Source organism: Vigna unguiculata, chromosome 8 (assembly GCF_037176805.1).
Source record: "Vigna unguiculata cultivar grain cowpea cultivar isolate G323 ecotype 2 chromosome 8, ASM3717680v1, whole genome shotgun sequence".
NCBI lineage: Eukaryota > Viridiplantae > Streptophyta > Magnoliopsida > Fabales > Fabaceae > Vigna > Vigna unguiculata.
This window is the reverse complement of record NC_140799.1, coordinates 40821655-40837077: the sequence shown is the minus strand read 5'-3', so window position 1 is coordinate 40837077 and position 15423 is coordinate 40821655. Positions and strand designations below refer to the sequence as shown.

General features: G+C 34.0%; 3 protein-coding genes across 4 annotated transcripts; 2 read left to right on the top strand and 1 right to left on the bottom strand.

The window, feature by feature from the left end:
• Positions 1 to 881: 881 nt before the first annotated feature.
• On the bottom strand, positions 882 to 3524 carry LOC114193583 (syntaxin-51-like). Of its 2 annotated transcripts, none has more exons than XM_028083439.2 (6): positions 3294 to 3524; positions 2213 to 2437; positions 1698 to 1900; positions 1518 to 1618; positions 1385 to 1429; positions 882 to 1264 (listed from the first exon to the last, which is right to left on the bottom strand). In XM_028083439.2, exons 2-6 carry the CDS (start codon positions 2431 to 2433, stop codon positions 1133 to 1135), a joined length of 702 nt encoding a protein of 233 aa, XP_027939240.1. In that variant the 5' UTR covers positions 2434 to 2437; positions 3294 to 3524; the 3' UTR covers positions 882 to 1132. The 2 variants fall into 2 exon arrangements, with proteins under 2 accessions (XP_027939240.1, XP_027939241.1); XM_028083440.2 differs by having other exon boundaries at positions 3213 to 3421.
• A 2027-nt stretch (positions 3525 to 5551) lies between these two features.
• On the top strand, positions 5552 to 10780 carry LOC114194665 (serine/threonine-protein phosphatase PP-X isozyme 2). Its single transcript, XM_028085025.2, has 8 exons — positions 5552 to 5974; positions 6462 to 6614; positions 7487 to 7549; positions 7685 to 7770; positions 9422 to 9497; positions 9573 to 9841; positions 9929 to 10007; positions 10277 to 10780. Exons 1-8 carry the CDS (start codon positions 5831 to 5833, stop codon positions 10325 to 10327), a joined length of 921 nt encoding a protein of 306 aa, XP_027940826.1. The 5' UTR covers positions 5552 to 5830; the 3' UTR covers positions 10328 to 10780.
• An 820-nt stretch (positions 10781 to 11600) lies between these two features.
• On the top strand, positions 11601 to 15006 carry LOC114194657 (putative BPI/LBP family protein At1g04970). Its single transcript, XM_028085009.2, has 6 exons — positions 11601 to 12302; positions 12516 to 12655; positions 13387 to 13741; positions 13852 to 14100; positions 14216 to 14341; positions 14569 to 15006. The coding sequence occupies exons 1-6, from the start codon at positions 11892 to 11894 to the stop codon at positions 14770 to 14772; spliced, it is 1485 nt and encodes a 494-aa protein (XP_027940810.2). The 5' UTR covers positions 11601 to 11891; the 3' UTR covers positions 14773 to 15006.
• Positions 15007 to 15423: the final 417 nt, after the last annotated feature.

The window sequence follows — 15423 nt, the reverse complement described above, 5'->3', positions numbered from 1 at the left end:
TTTTGACTGTGTATGTGCAGCTCAAAAGCAAAATTCTAAGCGGAATAGATGCACATGTAATTGTAGTTATCTTTAAATTGTTTACTAGACTAAGATACAATATGTAATAAGCTCAATTGAAGGTTATGATAGTCTCTACTTTGCTTAACTTAGGTTATACAAGTCCTGGAAGGATAAAGTGATCTTATAAGGAAAACTTCTGATTGTTCTCTACATATGGATCCCTCTTCAATTATTACTAGACAACAAATCCTCAGAAATATCAACTCAAGTCTTGAAAGCTTCACTCTTTTCTTCTCGAAAGGACCATGTTCAGTTCGTATAAGAACAAACAGAAATTCTTCTTGAACTTATATGCCAATCTTCGATATAATAGGGACCATGTTTTGTTATTTTATTCAATTCGTAGGTGGGTGACACGTTTATAATTCTCATTTCTCAAAGCCACGCATTTTAAATTAAAGGACGACTTGTAAAATGGATCAAAACAGTTTAATTTGTCATCTTGGGACTGGCTTAAACACGCTTTCCATAAATGTTTTCGGAAAACAAAAAAATAATTGTGGTGAGAAATCTGTTTGCAGATGGATAGAATCAGGAAAAAAAACTTGTAGTCAATTTTAATCCTCAAAAATAGTCAGTAGTTAATGAGATGGCGACAGATGCACCACCAATCTGTTTCATGTTTTGGAACAAACAATGTTTACCAAAATATTATGACAAAGATGATTCACAATAATGGACTCTACAAAGTAAGGAAGACACGTAACTTGGTGTGAATGGGGCACCTATAGCAAGGCATAACATTAATTCCCCTCTTACTCGGGCAATCGCTTGACTAAAAGAGCAAAGTTAAGGATCATACCTTCACCCATTAAGAGTTATGAAGCGGTAGTGGGGCACATTAACATTACAGCAATAAATCTTTCATATTTTACAAGAGAAAAACACACGATATACAAACAGTTAAATATGTCAATTGCAATACAACGCCTTTCACGACCTCAACAAATTCCATGTCATTGAGGAAGTAGCAAGGGAAATCGGGAAACTTGGTTATGACACTTCAGTGCACACGTCAGAAACAAAGACAAAAGGAGAAGCTTGACAAGTTGGGTAATTCATTATGTCATCACAAATATTTGACCAATAGCCAAATGACAACAACCAAAAACACTATACCAATCACTGATAAAAGCATGCACAGGCAGGAACAACCACCCCTGGTTCGCTTGTTTAAAATTGCTAAGTTCTTCTGCACCCGCTGTTTTCACAACACAAATGTTCAAGTTAAGCTGTAAGTAAATGTCAATAATAACATAATTTAACTTCAATATGATTAAACGAGGGATTTTGTCCCAACAGAATTACTAAAGAGTGTTACCCTAAGCCTAGAATCTGTGACATCTACATGCTGGTCCAAGTCATCCTGGCAGATGAAAAAGAAAGGATTCAATTTTAGAAGTGATTATTGCCATAAAAACAGGAAAGAAAATTAATGCACGTAGGGAACGTACGATGAGTCTGGTGTGTAGAGTCAGCTCTTCATTCACTGCCAAAGCAATATGTTTTGTGCTTGCTATAGTATCTTCCAATTGCTCAAGGCCCTCGTCTTGTTCTGCTTGAACAGCAAAGCATTATTAGATCCAAAGAACAGACTACAAGCGATATATTTTCTAACAATCTCATCAAGTGACCTTTCATTATTTGCCGTTGAAATCCAACAAGTCCATTGTTGTCCAGGCCAACAGTTCTGGCCATAGCATCTGGTTTTCCTTCTGGTCCAAGCAAACTATCTCTATTTGAAAAGTTTGACATGTTCAATGTGGAAGCCATTTGATTAACTTTTGATCTCAAACTTGCGAGCATGTCCTTGCGACGATTCATCTCCTTGTCAGATCTGCATCAAGTAAGTGAAATTCACTTCACAAAACAGTCATGCAAACTTCATCATACACCTTCACAGCGTAATTGAAAGCATTGCCTCTTCTCTACCACAACTATATGGCAACATATATGTCCTGGTAGACTGGTCCCCAACAATGAATTTAGTAATAGTATTACAATGTTAAAGACATCCCCAGAGAGAGATTGTTAATATCTGGAAACTTCTTCAAAAAAATTATTCAGGGATAGAGAAGTATTGGGAGATGCAATGCATGGTGTTTCGAGATCTTCTTTAACCTGAGGTAATCAACAATTACACACTCACATGGGCGGCTGCTTTCCAGGAAGCTTGGACAATAGCGATTGCAAGCTATCAAGCCGGGTACCCAATATAGTAATCTTCCTCCTTATAGCAGATGAATGACGCTGGATTTCTGGTCCAGATGCAGGAAATGAACTCTGCTCAGAAATCATACCACTGATATCCTCAGCAAGTTTCAGTGCTTCATTATATTCCTTCATCCATGAGTTTGAAGAAGATGCCATTGGCCTGAAAGAAAGACAGAAAAGAGTGAAAAAACAAAACCAATAATTGTATTTTTATAGAGAAAATGAAAAAATAACATCAACCAACAGGTTGAAAAAACATGGATGCGTTTTTCAAGTGCTTTGGTGTTATATTCCAATCACAATTGAAGACCTTACAAATCATAATGCACATTTTACCGAGGTGAAACTCTAATTTTAATCGGAGAACAACACCGAACTCATAAAAGGAATTATATCCAAGTTTTAACCACAACAAATTTCCCATCGTAAATAAACCACAAAGGCCTAGAAAAATTCAAAATCGCATAGGACATGAAAGAAGGAAACTATTCCAGGTCCGATCGTCATTACAAGAAAACTTCTATTCCAGTACACCTGTTCAAATTAAACGACTCATCCCAACAAAACTTTCCTCCATTTAAATCAGAATTGCCGTTACATTGAGAAAGAAAAAGGAATCGCAGGTAATTACTAATTTACTGCATCAATTGAAGTATGAAAGAACAGCGCGAAAAGCCCTTAAAAGTTCACGATCGCATAAGCAATAAATCATGGAGTCATAAATTCCTACACATCACGGGGTGCCACAAAGTCTATAATCTTTAACAACAGTTTCACCACATATTAGACCCAGAAACAGAATTAACCAAAAGTCAAGCACCATTAATCAAATGCAAAAATATGTAAAAACAAATGGTCAGAAAATCGAATTTCACAATCAGATTACAAACACCCAATCCTCATCAGATAAACATAGAGATGAACAATCAAATTACGGTTCAGAAGGATAATTGTGTCGATGACCGAAAGAAATTGGGGTTAAAGTAAAGAGGGGAGACAATCGGGGAGGAAATTACCCTCCTTTTTGGAAAATTAGGACTGTGAGAGAGGGGGAAGGGAAAGGGGTGATCGGTGCGACGTCGTTTTAGGAAGGTGACGATGGCGATGAGTGCAATGAGGCGTCACCTACCAACCGGCACCGTCGTTTACCTCGCGGATTATGGAAGCTGAAATGTTTCTAATAATTCATCACCACGACGTCGTTTCAGGGATCACTTTCGCGAGCATTTTCTATTCTTTCCACCTCAGAACAAACAATAATCCTAATTACATGTACTTGGTTAAGTATGTGAAAAAATATTTATGAAAAAAAATTGTATTATGAAAATAATTTCAGAGGTTTTTTTTCCTTGTTATTTTTAAAGAATAATAATAGACTAATGATAATCAAATTTAAATTTGGATGATGTTATTATCACACTCGTTATTTTATATTCACGTCTCTCTTTTTTGTTTTGAATAGTCCTGTGTAGAGGGTGAATTTTGAATTTGAGTTTTGTAAAATTTACTTCTTATTTTTAATTTCTCTAAAACTTTTTTTTAGTATCTAATATCATGTTAAATTGAAGGTGAAGTTAACATTTTGAATAGCATTTTTTAGTTTACATGTATATCTAATATATGATCTAATGTGTGGTATCTAAAATATTAATGTTATTTATTTATATTTATTTTTGTATGGTTGAGGTTAAATGTTTTTTTTTTCTAATTTCAATATGTATTTTAGACATACAAATTACAATCATGGTAAAAATTTAAGGTTTCACAAATAGTAATATTTCGGATGTAAGGTTTAACATTTGTGTCATATGTGAGGATCAGAACACTCTTAGTTATATTTATGTCTTTTATGAATAAATTCGTAACAAAATTTTAAATTTTAAAAAGTATGATATAACATAATTTACTTAAAATAAATATTATAAAAAATTATAATTTTTTCTAAAATAATTGTTTTCCTCGATAATTATTCTATATTCCTTAGAATTATAGTGATGTTAACTTGAGATTTCATCAATTGTCAACATTTTGACTTAAAACACCTAACAATAACTACATTAATACGAAACTAAGATTTAAATCATAAAAGTAATTTTGGATTTTATGTGGAGTAATTATATATGATTACCACAAAATTAGAGTGAATTAAAAACGTAATTATATATGATTAGCTCACATGTAAGTAATTATATAAGATTTATAATTTTTTTGTTAGCAATTATTGTATCATTATTTGATGGTGTTGTCATTTTCTCTATACTCATGTTTATACACCGAGAGGGCCATGTCCAGAGACAAAATCCTTCTGTCTATTCTATAATTTAATTCCATGATTGACCTTTTTTTCATTTTAATTTATTTGCTACCTTTTTCTTCGTTATTTTAGTCTTACTAATTATAAGAAATTCAATTTTTATCATACTCAATTCCAAGAGTGTATTATTTGACAACTAAACATTTTATTATTTTTTATGTTATTGTATTTATAGATTTCAGAATTAAGTACTATTTGCTATTTTTTTATTCAGTCAAGCTTCCCAACTCTTTATATAAAATAAATAATTATTCGAGTCATGAGTCACATAAATAACCATTCTACATTCTTAACACTTATCTATATGCTCTTTTTTTTTTCGAAACTCATTAAATCTATACGAGCCACCTGAAATTAATAATTAACATTATAGTTTTTTAATAAAAAATTAGATACTTCCTATTTTATTTAAATATATATTTTTATTGTGTATAGATTACTATTAGCGTAAGTAATATTTCAAAATGCATAATTGTGAACATTCATATGATCATAGCATTTCTTTTATATATCAAAGTTGAATTTTTAGTTGTATATATTTTTGTGTGTAAAAAACAAAGTATTGTTGAAATAAAGGTTCATCACTCTAATAATTTGTACACTTCAAAATAAATGTTTCTTTTTTTATTGACTATAAATGGAATTTTGAAACATGAGTTTAACGCCTTAATTAATACATTTAGTAATTGTTACATTAATTTTTTTTAACAATATATTATAATTTTTTTTTTTACTGTAACACAAAAATATTGTTATCAACAGCTTGACACGATTAATGCGATTAGAGTTACAATTTGAAGTGTAATTGTTGGATGAACGAGTATTTATGGAGAGAACAGAGAAAGAAATTAGGGTTTTAACATGAAGCTCTGTGTGTGACTGCCTCAAAAATATGATTGGTTGGTTCTTACACAAATTAGGGTTTCAATTTCAAGGAAAAATGTCTGTCAGGAGTGAGAAGTAAGAAATTAGATATGGTTAATGTTACTAATGAATCTCTGTAGAAATTGATTTTGGAGTGAGAGATACCTTGTGATTTAATAAAAATTGAACAGAGAAAAAAGATCTGGTCCAAAATTGTGCATAAAAAAATGAAAAGCAAAAGAGTTGGGACTTGAGAGTGAGTGAACAATTTAGAAAATATATTGGAAAATAAAGAGGGTGATTGCAAAAAGCAGAAAGTTTTGAAGCACAAGAGCTGAGAGGGGAAGAAGGGGTTGCAGAGAGAGAGAGAGAGAGATGTCATCAGACTTGGACAGACAGATAGAGCAGTTGAAGAGGTGTGAGCCTCTGAAGGAGTCTGAAGTGAAGGCTCTCTGCCTCAAAGCCATGGAAATCCTCGTTGAAGAGAGCAACGTTCAAAGGGTCGATGCTCCTGTCACCGTTAGTTCTCTACCCGTCTTTTTCTTTTCATTCAATATTCTCCTTTTCTGCATTCTCTTAGGTTTCTGCCTTCTGGGTTTCCTTTCATTATCGATTTACGTGCTGTTTTCGTATGATTTCAGCTCACACTCAACAGAATTACCTCATGTTTTTCCGTTGGGTTTTGGTTTGAGACGATTAGTTAGTTGATAACTTCTTTTCTTTGGTCTTCGACCTATCTAGGGCTTGTTATAAATGTCATATATGAAAGGATGGAAGAAGGCTTACGTGTCGCTCTTTCCGGAGATTTCGTGGATTTCCTGTCTCTTTGTTTTGACCTGTTCGCACAATTCATTGCCTTGTGCTTTGTTTTTGCGTTCAGTGTGTCATGGGGGGCACACTGGAAGTGTTTACTTTTTCTTCTTTTTTCCTGTTAGAGTGCAGCTGCTCTGGTGTGTTCGTTCTGTTCAACTGATTGGATTTGTTGATTGTGTCATTCTTTGTGCAGATATGTGGTGATATTCACGGTCAGTTTTATGACATGAAGGAGCTTTTCAAAGTGGGAGGGGATTGCCCCAAGACTAACTATTTGTTCCTTGGGGATTTTGTTGATAGAGGATTTTACTCGGTTGAAACATTTCTGCTTCTTCTCGCTCTTAAGGTAATAGTCTGTTTTTTCTTTTTTTTGTATGATAAAGTGTTGGAAGTATTTTGTATGGTTTATTTGTGTATTTTGTGGTTTCTGTGTGCGTTAGATCTGCTATGGGCCACCTTGCAACAATTTAAAAAGTGTTTCAGTTAGTCTGCTCAATGATAATCGCAGAAATATAGCTGGTCTTGTGGCTTTCAAGCCTATGGTTTTGATGAACAGTGCTTATATTGTGTTTGAGTGAACCATAAAACGGCCTTTTCTGTTTTGGGAACACAATGTGCTATCGTTGGAGAATGCAACTGTACAAATTTTGGGCGGCATAGGGGGATGATGTGATTAATGAAATGCAAAAATCTACCTAAGGATGCTTATTATTACTGATCTGTTATTAATCTGGTCTGTAATTAAGATTTTGTCAGTAAACAGTAAAATAAAGGGCTCTTCACCTCTGCTCGTTTGGCTGTTGTTTGGTGCACTTGGATGGAATGAAATAGGAGAGTTTTTACTTAGCAGTAGCAGTTTCATCTTTTTACTTTTCTTGTCAAGACAGAAATTTATTTGCATCCTCATTATGCGTTCTTGCTCAAGGGATTCCTTTGTCTATAATACAGATAGACTAGTGTTGGCTTTCTTTTGAGCTTGTGCTCTTTTCTATATGCCATTGTCATTCTTTCTAGTTTGTTTGTCTGTTGATGAATTATTTTTTATCACTTTTTTAAAATGCCTAAAGAGAAACAAAAGGAGATAAAGAGATTTTAATTTTTTAAAATTTTGACACCTGGGTTGTCAGTTGTGTTGTACTACTCATTCTGTTGTGCTCCTAATGATACTACTTTCATTTTGTTCATTATTGCTGTAACTAATTATTGATATACAATCAGGTGAGGTATCCAGATCGAATAACACTCATCAGGGGAAACCATGAAAGCCGTCAGATCACTCAGGTTTGTCTCAGATAAAGTGAAGGAAAGAAATAAATCCCTTTTATAAGCATTTTGAAGAAAACTAGGAAAAGACATTAAAATCTTTCTTAACATTTTTTTCTCCGGAGAACTCATTCAACATCTTTCACTTGACAGGTATATGGATTCTATGATGAGTGCCTTCGAAAGTATGGTTCAGTCAATGTATGGAGATATTGTACTGATATATTCGACTACTTAAGGTTTGCTAGCATCCAATATATAACCAGATTTTATGCACAAGTTTCTGTGGATGACATAAAGCAGAATGACATCTTGATATAAAGATTACTTGATTTTAGTCTTGCATTGGGAGCTACTTCTCGTGAGAGTAACAATACTAGATTTGCTATAAAGTTCTTGAAATGGTTTCCATGCCATGGGTTTGTAAATTGCTCTCTTGTTACTTTTAGTGTCTGTTTCTTTTATGGGTACAGGGACTGCCTGTTTTCGTTTTCTTTGAAATGTTTTTTCTAAAAAGGAAAATTGTGTTTGATGGTCTTTATGCAAAATTGAAGTTATTTTCTGAGCAACTTCTTTTGGACTGTTTTTCTTTATTATTCTTGCAACTGTACAATTCGTGTTTGAAAGTACTTGCAATACATTACCCTTTCTATTATAAGAAGGAAAGGGGTTTTAGTTTACTTGAGCTGGGTTAAGACAAGAAGGAAGCTTTGTGTGGCCTCTCTCTCTGTATTTTAAAAGGGAGAGAAGTTTGAGCGGGTGATTTTAAAATCCATAGATTGATTATTCTGACAGACTTGTCTAGATGTATAGAGAAAAAAATGCTAGCAATTCTTCAGTACACCTTTTTCATCTCCTCTTTTTATCATTAGGTAAACTGCATATATTGTATAATGGGACTCAATTCAATCACAGAGAGAGCAGTGTTGTTAAACCAATAATTTTACTTGTAGAATCATATAATCGAGTTTTATGGCTATTCTGTGTTTTGATCAACTGTAGACTTGGAGAGTGGGATTATGGTGCCAGCTCAAAGATTGGCGAATTATCTATCCCTTGTGTTGCAGAGCTGAGAAGTAGTGGGTTTGATTTTATGACCTGGTTGAAAAAATTTAGAATGTTTCCCTAATTTGCCCTCCACTTCTTTATGTGACACTCCAACCAAACTCTCTCCCTTTTCGAACTTGTCTCTGCCATTTATTCTCTATTTCAAGCTTATTTTGTCTTGGGTAACTGGTTTAGCTGAAATTGAGAATTTTTCCTGTTTTCTCTGTATTTGACCTTGCTAGCCAGCTTTTCTTAGTTCTCCTTCTGTTCTGTTTGTCCTCCGATCTTGTTTGAACCCATTTGGACTTGGGTTGGACTCTCGTTTGTAGTGTCTAGGAATTTAGTGTTGAGTGATTCTGTTCTCCACTTCTCTTTGTGGTGCTTCTCCTCTCTCTCCTTACTTTCTTGGCTTAGAAAACCCGTGAACTGGACTTGATTTGGGCCTTCATTCATAATACAATAACTGCAAAATAAAGAATCTGAACTCTCACCTGAATCTTGTGGTAATTACACACGTTAATTAATTACATTATCGCACTTTTATGAAAAAATATGCTTTTATAGTTTTTATATGATCTTAGTATGATCACATGGTTAAATGATATTTCATCCCTCAACCCTAGATATAATTTCGATTTTAACAACCTTTCTGATTTCAGAGTGTTGAAAAAAGTGTCAAATTGCAAGTATTCGTAGTGCACAAAAATAACAAAAAAATAGATATAAATGGAAATATTATTGTGTCAAGTTGCATATAAAACAACCTAACTACATTTACAGATTTAGTTGGTGTAACTTGTGCCTTTCCTAATGATTTCGTATGTTGACAACAACAAACTGCAGTTTGTCGGCCTTAATTGAAAACAAGATTTTCAGTGTTCATGGAGGTCTTTCTCCTGCAATTTCAACACTGGATCAGGTTATAAATTTTACCGTCTCTGTTTAGATTGTATACTGGCAATATTTTTATGCATTATTTATCATTCATATATAGATACGGACTATTGATCGGAAGCAAGAAGTACCTCATGATGGTGCCATGTGTGACCTCCTATGGTCAGATCCAGAAGATATTGTGGATGGATGGGGTCTCAGTCCCCGTGGTGCTGGTTTTTTATTTGGTGGCAGTGTTGTTACTTCCTTTAACCACTCAAACAACATTGACTATATATGCCGTGCTCATCAGTTGGTGATGGAAGGATATAAATGGATGTTCAATAACCAGATAGTTACTGTCTGGTCAGCTCCAAATTATTGCTACAGGTACCTCCTAATAGATTAAAATATTTTTATTTATTTTTTATTTGTGTTCTGATTGTTTTAGTAAAATATTTTTCATCTTTGTTCTAGATGTGGTAATGTAGCTGCAATTCTTGAGTTGGATGCAAATCTGAATAAGCAATTCCGGGTGTTTGAAGCCGCTCCACAGGTTTGTAGGCAAAGAAATTATATGATATTTATTGTGATCGTGAGTTCCCTATTAAGAACGTGCTTTTCATGACATTGGTTCAGTACTATGAGAATGACTATTTTTATCTTACTCTGTTTTGGGTATTTGTTTTGATTGCACTATCTTTGCATGTTTAAGCAACATGTTCTTTGCTAACCTATGATGATAGTGTGGGATATTGTGTCGACATGAACATGTAATGGTGCTGAGTTTTTCCAAATTGATTTTCAAATTTTGATGGAATGTAGGAATCAAGAGGGACACCTGCAAAGAAACCAGCACCGGATTACTTCTTATGAAGTGTTTTTGTTTTCTATTATTGAAATGCTCATATTGGTGTTGGGAGACTTGAATCAAGGAGATGATTTCTGATTCGGGAGGAATCAATTAAGGGAAAATCGGTTGTGCTGGCGGGAATTCTGCATCCCATTGGTCTGCTGCACCCATCTTTAGTGTTATAGCAGTATTGTGAATTAGTATGTGATTTGCAATATGTTATTACTGCCTTTGTTCATTCAAAGCTGTGATGGACAGAGGGTTTAGAGGGGAAATGACGTTTGCATATATGAAAACTTGATTACAAAGGATTGAATCGGATTGGAACAGAGAATATTGGAAATTAACTTTCCAAATATATAATCCGTGGAAAAAAAACCCCACTAGTTGAGTTTTGATTATCATGGTTGGTAATGGTACTAAAATCTTGCCTATCCTGAATTTGAAATTGAGGAAGGGTCCTTTTTCTAGTGAAATTTTGTGTGTAAAATTTATTGGTATTCTTATTTTATGATTGGGAGTTCTAGAACTCTGAGACAAAGGATGAGTAATAGACCAAAAGTGGTATTTTCAGATTATCAACGAAAAAAAGGTTAACTTCTGTTTTTCATTCTTTTTCTCGTATTGAACAATCTAAAAAGTTGTCTCAGTTCCTACTACATATGGATAAATTTATTTACAAACATGTTAGAAAATAAAATAAATAATATATTTTAAGAAAAACCATGGTCCTATGCATGTGTATTTTCAAATACAATCTCCGTGTTAAGAACATGTAAAAGCAAATATTAACCAAGTGTTTTAAAAGTATCGCTTAAGATAATAAAAGAAAATTTCTTAACAAAATTCAGGAAAAACTATATTTTTATAAGTTTTTACATGATTGTCACTAAATATTTTTTCTTTTTAACCGTGTCAGTTTATCCAATCGAAAAGTAGAGGACACGGTTAAATTCATTTTTAGAAGTTTAAAACCAGAATATAAGTCGCGTGGGTCACGAGTTCACATTGTTATTAGATTAAACAATTGATTTGCAGATACTTCAAATCCTATCTGACAAATGAATACAGAGATCAAAGTGAAAAAATTATATAATATAAAAGAAAAAGTAAGATATTTTTTTCTTTCTTAGTACTAATAAAGTGATCGAGAAAGTAAACTCTCTAAGAATCATTGCTCTCTTATGTTAATGAATCTACGATGATTGTTGTGCCAGCTCCATGTCTTATTGACAATAATAATAATTAATCAATCTGAGCTAAACTCCGAAACCAACCACTTGCTGATACATCTCCCTTCACAGTTGCTGTTCCTGGTCGTTGATTTCACCAACTCAGTTCCTATCCGAAACAATATTGTAATTCATTATTACCCGAAAGATAAAATAGTAAGAAAAGCTATGACGTTTTTCCTTAGTGTTTCATCAAAAGGGTGTGTTGCAAGATTTCATTTTTCACTGGATAAACATGAAAAATTAACCTTGATCTTGTCAAAACCTGTTTTCTGAAGTCAAGGTTAAACAACTCGGGCTGCATAATGATATTGGCTTGATCGATCCCTGAGAAGGCTCCACCTGCAAAATTGGAATGGCACCCTCAACCTGTTTCCTTCTTTTATCCCTTCTGTTCCTTTCATCCTCCACGAGTGGTGTTCAAAATCATGAAGAGGGTTTCATCTCCATCACCATATCTGATAAGGGTCTCGATTTTGCCAAGGATATTCTGATAGACCAAGCTGTTGACTCTATTACCCTGTCTCAATTGCCAGAGATCGAGAAGACTGTTCAAGTCCCTCTTGTTGGAAAAGCCAAAGTTGTTCTTTCTGAAATCACTATCAATGATATCCAAGTAAATTCTTCATCTGTTAATACAGGAGAAACAGGCATTGCTCTTGTTGTTTCAGGTGCCACAGCTAACTTGAGTTTGAAGTGGAGGTACTCTGTCAGCAGCTGGTTAGTCCCAATTGGAATTTCTGATAGTGGAACTGCAACTGCAAGGGTATGAATCCAGATTCCAGAATATTATTCACTTTATTGTATACTGAGGACTATATACCCTTTATTTTTTAGTACTTTGACTTCTAGCCATTTTAAAATTTATATTAACCATGATTTCTACTTGGTTGACTGTGAAATTAAACTCCTTTCCTAGTTTTTGTACCTGCTTAGTCTATTATATTCCTCATTCTGTTGTGTTGTGCTATGTTGGAAGGTTAATGATTTGCAAGTTGGACTTACTGTGAATTTAACGAATCAAGAAGGAACTCTTAAGCTGCTTCTCTTGGATTCTGGATGCCATGTTAGAGATTTATCCATAAAGTTGCATGGTGGAGCAGCTTGGCTTTACCAAGTGTAAGGAACCTTCGTAAGCAATGCTTTTTTATTACTACAAACTCTTAAACATGCTCTATCGTGGAGTTATCTTCTTCTATTGCTGATTTAGGCTTCACAATTCCATAGGGAGGCTTTGGTTAATAACTATATAATCCTTGCTCTATATTTCAATCTTTAGGGTGGTACATGAAACCCAGAGCGCAGATAAGTGTGTTCCATTATCTTGTGCAACAAAAACTTTTAAGGAGAATATAATGCTTTTTTTCTTATATCATTCTGAATTGTTGTCTCTTCTAAAGAACTTTTTAAGAAGTGGACTTTAAACTTAACTTAACCCTATAAAACCGACTTATAAGATGAAGTTTGCATTCACATATATATTGTAAATTGACCTTATCTCTAGTCGATATAGAACTTCCAAAATACCCTCTCACAGGTATACACATGTAACATGTCGAGCATGTGGTCCGATAACGGTCCCATAACAGGTGGAAGAATAGATCCAACAAACAATAAACTTTGTTAGGATAGACTTTAACTCATGACTCTAATACCATATTAAGAAGTGGACTTAAGCTTAACTCAATCCTACAAAATCAGTTTGTAAGACAAGGTTTCCACCCACATATATATTGTAAATTAACTTTATCTTTAGTCGATGTGGGACATTCAACAGAACCGAAGCTTGACTCGTATCTAGACCATAATATATAGATGATATCATGCCAACAATTTCCATTTTCTTGCAGGCTAGTAGATGCTTTTGCAGGAAGTATAGCATCTGCGGTTGAAGAGGCAGTTTCTGATCAAATAAATGAGGGGATATCAACTCTTGATGTTTTATTACAATCTCTTCCAAAGACTTTCCCAATAGACGAAACAGCTGCTCTAAATGTTTCTTTTGTGAACAATCCTAAGCTAAGTGATTCTGCTATTGAATTAGAAATTAATGGCTTATTCACAGAGAGGAACGAAATTTTGGCACCTCAAGGTTACCACAGAGGTTCAGACATTTCTGTTTCCCGTGGCGACCCTTTGCCAAAGATGATAACAATTTCATTACATGAAAATGTTTTCAAATCCGGTTCTTTGGTCTACTTCAGTGTAAGTTTCTAAAGTTTTTTACTTATTTTGTTCTTGGCTTTGTCCAATAAATGGATATTATAAACTGAAATATAGTTTTGATAGTTTATGTTGTTCTTGTGCTCACTCAGGCAGATACTTTGAAATGGAGTGTTGATGAACTGCCTGATCAGAACCTTCTGAACACTGCTGAATGGAGATTCCTTATTCCTCAATTATACAAGCAATATCCAAACGATGACATGAATCTTGATATCTTTGTATCTTCTCCACCAGATATACAAGTGACAGACAAAGATGTTGGTGTCCAAATTTCCATAGATATAATACTAAATGTTCTGGAAGCTGGTGAAGTCGTACCTGTTGCATGCATCTCGGTGGTAAGCTTAATGAAAACCAATACTAAGTGCAAAGTTTAAAATTTTATGATGCTTACACTGTTGCTTCTGGATTGTATTATCTAACATTGTCCCTTAACTTTGGTTATTGGTACAGGATTTTAGTGCATCTTGTACTGCGGAGATCATAGGAAACAATCTTGCTGGTTGGCTTAAATTGAGAAAGTTTTCCACATACTTGAAATGGAGTAAGATAGGGAAACTGCACTTGAATCTGATTCAGGTAAACTGGAATGTATATATTAATCTTTTCAGCTTGTAGCTTTGTATTTTGATGTGAAATTGGATGAAATTGAAAAACAGAAAAATGCATTATCCCACTTCTCATGTGCACAAATGAACCACTTCAATTTCTATTTTGACATATATATGATTGTTAAACCTTATAGTGATTTGATATCAAGGTTATTGTTATGAATCTTACTTTATAACTGTGTAAAACATTTGCAGTCAGTGACATCAGCTGTTCTCAAAACCGTTCTCATACCATACCTGAACTCACAGTTAGTGAGAGGAATTCCACTTCCAATTCTTAATGATTTTGCTCTTGAGAATGCTCGTATATTGTATGCTCCCCCATGGATTACTGTGTCCAGTGATGTTTCTTTCTTAGGACACTATTATCACAAGCATCTACCAGCTTATGTATCATAAACATGTTCTCAGATATAAGGTAATGAGCAACTGGTTAAGATGCTGTGAAGGTGAATGTCATGAACAAACATGCATGCAGGTCCATTACTCAGCTTCTGGTATTTGATGTGTTCCATCATTGGTGTAGCTGATTTTACCTTTGTAAATCATTCTGTTCTGAAGATTACTCGAAAAAGATTGCTCTTTATATGTAAATCTGTGAAAATAATGTTAACCTTTTGTTTGTATACTTCATTCATAGATTTTCACTTCATTCTTCACCTTTACCAAGAGCAGAATATGTTCATCTTGTTCTTACCAAAATATGTTCATCCTAAACTCACCTTCGTTATGTGATGAGATTCCATTGATACAGAGTCATTGATTTTTTTTTTTTCTCTGACAGATGGTCAGAATTTCATCTGGATTTGAGTTGAATCCTACTGATAAGTCTACTAGAGATTATAAATTATTTAAAAGAACAGCAAAAGAAATGAGTAACTTTAGTTTGGTCTTAACCAAAATATCTATAGCTATTGTCAACTAGATCTTAGTTTGTCGTTTCTAATTCAAACTAATTAAGTTGTAAAGTTGACTCAAACCCCTAGCTTTTCCTATGTGTCATAATGCACATGGATTATAACGTAACACGTTTATGGCTTATACAAAAAG